The sequence below is a fragment of the Cebidichthys violaceus genome, unplaced genomic scaffold, assembly GCF_023349555.1.
Source record: "Cebidichthys violaceus isolate CVI_PGR_0920_01 unplaced genomic scaffold, fCebVio1.0.p SCAF_141, whole genome shotgun sequence".
Lineage (NCBI taxonomy): Eukaryota > Metazoa > Chordata > Actinopteri > Perciformes > Stichaeidae > Cebidichthys > Cebidichthys violaceus.
Genome location: NW_027176309.1, coordinates 135,001 through 141,383, shown reverse-complemented (window position 1 = coordinate 141,383; position 6,383 = coordinate 135,001). Strand labels below are relative to the sequence as shown.

General features: G+C 41.5%; 1 protein-coding gene across 6 annotated transcripts; it reads right to left on the bottom strand.

Annotated features, from left to right (window-relative positions):
* Positions 1–398: 398 nt before the first annotated feature.
* si:dkey-154p10.3 (zinc finger protein 69) lies at positions 399–5,058 on the bottom strand. 6 transcript variants are annotated; one of them, XM_068709277.1, is made up of 8 exons: positions 4,215–5,058; positions 3,658–4,117; positions 2,199–2,598; positions 1,942–2,002; positions 1,718–1,849; positions 1,419–1,552; positions 766–889; positions 399–663 (listed from the first exon to the last, which is right to left on the bottom strand). In XM_068709277.1, the coding sequence occupies exons 2-8, from the start codon at positions 4,102–4,104 to the stop codon at positions 504–506; spliced, it is 1,458 nt and encodes a 485-aa protein (XP_068565378.1). In that variant the 5' UTR covers positions 4,105–4,117; positions 4,215–5,058; the 3' UTR covers positions 399–503. The 6 variants fall into 6 exon arrangements, with proteins under 6 accessions (XP_068565378.1, XP_068565379.1, XP_068565375.1 ...); XM_068709278.1 differs by having other exon boundaries at positions 4,241–5,058; XM_068709274.1 differs by having other exon boundaries at positions 3,658–4,327; positions 4,912–5,058.
* Between the last annotated feature and the right edge of the window lie 1,325 nt (positions 5,059–6,383).

Genomic DNA, 6,383 nt, shown 5'->3' with positions numbered 1-6,383 from the left:
CCTCAACCTCTAGCTTCATAGAATGATGGAAATCACTGAGGGACCCTGAAGGCGTCACACTCTCTGAGTCCAGTTATAATCACAGCCAATCAGAAAGGGATCAACACGAGATAACTACATGTTAGTTAAGGGTTAATTAAGGTATAATTAAGGGTGATTATAGATAAACTAAGGGTTGTAAAAATGGATAGCTTAGTGTAAGTTAAAGGTTAAACAAGAGATAATCAATGGTTATTTAAGAGTTCATTAAGGGGTAATTCAGACTTAATTAACGGTTAATCAAGGGACAATTGAGGGATAATTAAGGGGTAGTTATGGGGTAATTAAGGGTTAATTAATGTTCATATCTGTCAGAGTGTAAACGTTTTGACTTTATAAACAACAGAATTTAGTTTTATGTTGTTAGATGTTTTACTTTAATGTAAAAATCCAGCAGATAAAAAACAACCAATAAAAAACATCAAATGGGACCCAGTAGCCCCGCCCACAGACTGAAAGTCCAATCAAAGTGTCTGATCAGCTGTGAGGTCACAGGCGTGGTGTCTCCTGACATGTCTCAGCAGCAGCTGACGGTCTGGACTCGAGTATTCACACTGTTGGCATGGAAACGCCTCGCCGGTGTGATGACGCCGAGCGTGAAGATCCAAACTCTTCTTCTGGATACTGGGACCAATCAGAGCAGAGACACTGATATTATGAACCAATCACAGTAGAGACACTGATATTATGAACCAATCACAACAGAGACATCACAGGTGGGGTTACCTGCTGTAGTCACAGTGTTGACACCTGTACGGTTTCTCCTGACTGTGAGTTCTACTGTGTCTGAGCAGAGAGCTGCGATCTATTGAAGCATACGGACACTCAGTACACCTGTACGGCTTCTCACCTTGGGGGGGGGGGGGGGACGACGACACACACACAGAGAGAGAGAGAGAGACTCAACTGACAGCTCGCTACAGGTGTGTGTTACCTGTGTGAGTCCTCAGGTGTGAGTGTGTTACCTGTGAATGTGTGCATGTGTTTGTGTGTTACCTGTGTGAGTCTTCAGGTGTGTGTGTTACCTGTGTGAGTCTTCAGGTGTGTACGTTACCTGTGTGAGTCTTCAGGTGTGTGTGTTACCTGTGTGAGTCTTCAGGTGTGTGTGTTACCTGTGTGAGTCTTCAGGTGTGTACGTTACCTGTGTGAGTCCTCAGGTGTGTGCGTGTTACATGTGTGAGTCTTCAGGTGTGTACGTTACCTGTGTGAGTCTTCAGGTGTGTACGTTACCTGTGTGAGTCCTCAGGTGTGTGCGTGTTACATGTGTGAGTCTTCAGGTGTGTACGTTACCTGTGTGAGTCTTCAGGTGTGTACGTTACCTGTGTGAGTCCTCAGGTGTGTGCGTGTTACATGTGTGAGTCCTCAGGTGTGTGTGTTACCTGTGTGCGTCCTCAGGTGTTGCAGCAGTGAGGCCTTCAGTCTGCTGCTGTAGGAACAGGTAGGACAGGTGAAGGGTTTGTCGTCTCCATGAGTTCCCAGGTGACGCCTCAGAGTCAACTTGGTGGAGAACTTCCTGTCGATAAAAAACATCACAGCTAAAGCGGCCAATCATCACCCTGCAACAGGTAACGCACCTGGTTCAACTGACGTTGAAGTCTCAGTGGGTTACCTGTCCTCTTCCATGATTGGTCAGTTTATGAGGCCCTGTGGAGTGGTGGATTGTGGGTAATGTAGTTACCTGTGGCACAGAGAGCAACAGAAGCCTGTCTGGTTGCTCTGCTTCTCTTCTCCTTCCTTACTTCTGCTTTTCTTCTTCTTCTTCTTCTCTGTGACACTCAGTGGTGAATCCGTGAGGTGTCTGCTGGTCTGACTGGGAACCAACACACACACATACTGGTTTGTGATTGGCTGGAAGTCATGTGACCTTCTGACTGTCAGATGAAGATAGTTTCAGTCGTCTACCTGTCTGGACGATCTGCCTCCGTCCCTCCTGCTCGTCCAATCAAGCGGCTCCTCCATCCGTCTGGAGGAAAACAAATCAAACGTTATTGATCACTGCTTTGATTATCAGTAACCAGTCATTAACCAGTCGGTCACCAGTCATTAACCAGCTGGTCACCAGTCATTCACCAGTCGCTCACCAGTCATTAACCAATCATTAACCAGTCATTAACCAGTCATTAACCAGTCATTAACCAGTCAGTTGAAGGCATTCAGACCTGAGTGGCCTCTGTGTGTTTGTTGGTGAGCTCTTCGTGAGGCTGAGCTCCTGAACCTCCTCAGACAGACCGGACAGATGAACTGAAGAGACGCTGACGCCTTCTTCTTCTTCTTCTTCTTCTCCTCCTGTTTCTGTTCCTCCCTCCTCCTCCTCCTCCTCCTCCTCCAGTGAGGCTCCAGGGGGGGTCTGGAGGAGGTGGGAGGAGGAGGAGGAAGAGGAGGAGGAAGATTAGGAGGAGGAGGTTTGGCAGCTGAGATGCGACACAGCCCCAAAGTCATGAGGTGAGCGGACTGTGCCATCTCCTCCTGGGTGGCGGGGGGGTCGATGGGAAGGGACAGATCCACTGAAGCCCCCTTTAGAGGGAACATGGAGGACTCCTCCTCGAAAAGAGTGCTGACCTGCAGACAGAAAAATGTATAACTGTAAATATCTACGAATTAAATAAGCTAATTATGATTGGATATAACTCGTCACTTTGGTTTGATGGCTGCTAGACGGCCCTGTTAACATATAACACGTTCTCTTATCTAAATGTTAACATATAACACGTTCTCTCGTCTAAATGTTAACATATAACATGCTCTCTCGTCTAAATGTTAACATATAACACGTTCTCTTGTCTAAATGTTAACATTTAACACGTTCTCTTGTCTAAATGTTAACATATAACACGTTCTCTTGTCTAAATGTTAACATATAACACGTTCTCTTGTCTAAATGTTAACATTTAACACGTTCTCTTGTCTAAATGTTAACATATAACACGTTCTCTTGTCTAAATGTTAACATATAACACGTTATCTTGTCTAAATGTTAACATAACACGTTCTCTTGTCTAAATGTTAACATATAACACGTTCTCTTGTCTAAATGTTAACATTTAACACGTTCTCTTGTCTAAATGTTAACATATAACACGTTCTCTTGTCTAAATGTTAACATAACACGTTCTCTTGTCTAAATGTTAACATTTAACACGTTCTCTTGTCTAAATGTTAACATACAACACGTTCTCTTGTCTAAATGTTAACATTTAACACGTTCTCTTGTCTAAATGTTAACATATAACACGTTCTCTTGTCTAAATGTTAACATATAACACGTTCTCTTGTCTAAATGTTAACATATAACACGTTCTCTTGTCGAAATGTTAACATTTAACATGTTCTCTTGTCTAAATGTTAACATATAACACGTTCTCTTGTCTAAATGTTAACATTTAACACGTTCTCTTGTCTAAATGTTAACATATAACATGTTCTCTTGTCTAAATGTTAACATATAACATGTTCTGTTGTCTAAATGTTAACATATAACACGTTCTCTTGTCTAAATGTTAACATATAACATGTTCTCTTGTCTAAATGTTAACATATAACATGTTCTGTTGTCTAAATAAGACAAGTCTGTTCTAAGTCCTTGTGTTCATGTGTGTGTGTGCCTTTCAGGTGTGTCACCTCACAGGTGTGTGCAACCTGAAGGCCCCCCTCGCTGCTGATGTCACAGGTGGGCGGGCTCATGTTGTCCAGCATGTTGTAGAGCAGGAAGTCTTCGTCCTCGTCGCTCTGCTTCGACTCTCCGTTCAAATCAAACTGATAGGGTGACACCCCCTGCCGGAGCCCCGCCTCCTCTCTGTCCACAGCCCCGCCCCCTCCGTTGCCCTCCCCCAGGTACGTGAGCGTGGGGGGGCGGTGCCTGACCTGCAGGTGGCTGCTGATGGAGGCCTTCAGGCCGCAGGTGAACTGACAGAGTTTACAGCGATAAAGCTCCACCATAAAGGACTCCACCAGCCCCCCCGACAGACCCTCCACCTCCCCACAGTACAGACTGGAGCTCACAGCCCCGCCCACCAGCTGCAGAGTCACAGGACTGATGTCCTGGTACCGCTGCTTCACGGACGACATCACCACGACATCACTGAAAGCAGAAGACATCGTGACAGATACCAGTTTAAATAAAGCTTGACTGTGACATCAGAATAACCTGCACTTTTAACCTTAAACTTTAACCACACCTTGTAAACAAGTTTGAATGTTTGACCTGGTTGATACAGAACTCTCTGGAAGTCCTCTAAGTCCCTCGACCCAAATCCAACCTCCATAGTCACAACGACCTGTGACTCTGTATCTGACACGAGAACATTTAAAATGTGTCACTTTAACAGAACGTTAGAGGCACCGCTTTAATAAGACACGGACCAGTTAGAACTCAAACACTCTTTTTGTTCTTTTTGATTCTTTCTCAACTTAATGTGGTGTTTGTCTCTTCAGCTGCGCTCACTTTCCTGTTGTTTCTCCTCACTGCAATACTCAGTAACTGAGTACCAGAGTAACAGTAACTGAGCCATCAGCTTCTCTTCCTGGTTGAAGTCTGTTTCTTTGAGGATGATGATGATTTAATTTAAATTAAATTTAAATTAAATTTAAATTAAATTTAAATATATTAAAGTGTGAGATAGATATATGGTTTATTAATTGAATCTTATAGAACAATGTTTCCTTTTTAAATTGATTTAATCAATGTGCCAACTCAAAAACAAATAAACAAAACAAACCCAATAAACAACACGTCATGAGCATCACAGAGAGCTAACGAGGCTAACATGATGCTAATTCAATGCTAACATTATGCTAATTCAATGCTAACACGGCGCTAGCAGCAAACTTATCGGAGCTTTTCAGCCGAAATTAACAGTGTTAGCAGAAGCTAACCATCCGGGTCTTCAGCTTCATCTCTGCGTCATGTTGTCACAGCGCGAGGTCGCGTGAGGTTCAGGTGATTACAGGTGAACTGACTCTCGCCTGCTGCTCGTGCTGCTGTAAACACACCGTGATGTTTACTTCCGCCTTTCCTCCGAGCCGGACTGTACGTCACATCCGGTCACTTCAGGCTTTGGGTACATCCGGGTACTTCCCAAATCTAGTCAATAAGAAACAACAAAATACATTCAAACTAACAAAACAAGGAAATATAAACAAATATGAATAAAAATAGAGAAACGTAAATAAATAATATGAATAATGTATCACAGACTATAAACTGTTAAACCAACCAAATAGATCTTTGGTTTGTAAACTTTATTAATAGATTATATTTCAACAGATTTATGAAATAAATCCAAATATAATATGAAATCATAATAAATCCTTGAAAACTGATTTTGAAATATTTCCCAGAACTCTTTAGTTTAATAATCACAATAATCCTAAAAATGATAATAATAATAATAATCCGAATAAAAATTGAAGTATAATATAACAAGAAGAATATAATAATAATAATAATAATAATAATAACAATAACAATAATATAATAATAATCATCCAAAAAAACAATAATAATAACATAACAATAATACAAATACAAATAATGCTAATAATAATAATGTAACAATAATATAATAATTATAATAATAATAATAATAATATAAGTATAATATAATAATATAACAATAATAATAATAATAATATAATAATAATTATAAAACACTCAGTGAGGAACCTTAGAGACTTCAGGTCACTCAGTGAGGAACCTTAGAGACATTAGGTCACTCAGTGAGGAACCTTAGAGACTTTAGGTCACTCAGTGAGGAACCTTAGAGATTTAAGGTCACTCAGTGAGGAACTTTAGAGACTTTAGGTCGCTCAGTGAGGAACTTTAGAGACTTCAGGTCGCTCAGTGAGGAACTTTAGAGACTTCAGGTCACTCAGTGAGGAACTTTAGAGACTTCAGGTCGCTCAGTGAGGAACCTTAGAGACTTTAGGTCGCTCAGTGAGGAATTTTAGAGACTTTAGGTCACTCAGTGAGGAACCTTGAGACTTTAGGTCACTTAGTGAGGAACCTTAGAGACTTTAAGTCGCTCAGTGAGGAACCTTAGAGACTTTAGGTCACTCAGTGAGGAACCTTAGAGACTTTAGGTCACTCAGTGAGGAACCTTAGAGACTTTAGGTCACTTAGTGAGGAACCTTAGAGACTTTAGGTCACTCAGTGAGGAACCTTAGAGACTTTAGATCACTCAGTGAGGAACCTTAGAGACTTTAGGTCACTTAGTGAGGAACCTTAGAGACTTTAGGTCACTCAGTGAGGAACCTTAGAGACTTTAGGTCACTCAGTGTCTCAGTTGTTTCTGCTGAGACGTCCTCCATTAATGTGGATTAACATCAAACTGTTAAAGCAGTTTTTT

Bases quoted from the DNA above. Each gene is read 5' to 3' on its own strand.
- si:dkey-154p10.3 (XM_068709273.1), bottom strand. From the start codon at position 4,134: ATGTCTTCTGCTTTCAGTGATGTCGTGGTGATGTCGTCCGTGAAGCAG. The intron at 1,553-1,717 runs GTAACTACATTA...TTTTATCGACAG, and splicing joins TGTTGCTCTCTGTGCCACAG to GAAGTTCTCCACCAAGTTGA. The intron at 890-1,418 runs GTAACACACACA...CCCCCCCCCAAG, and splicing joins ACACCTGAGGACGCACACAG to GTGAGAAGCCGTACAGGTGT.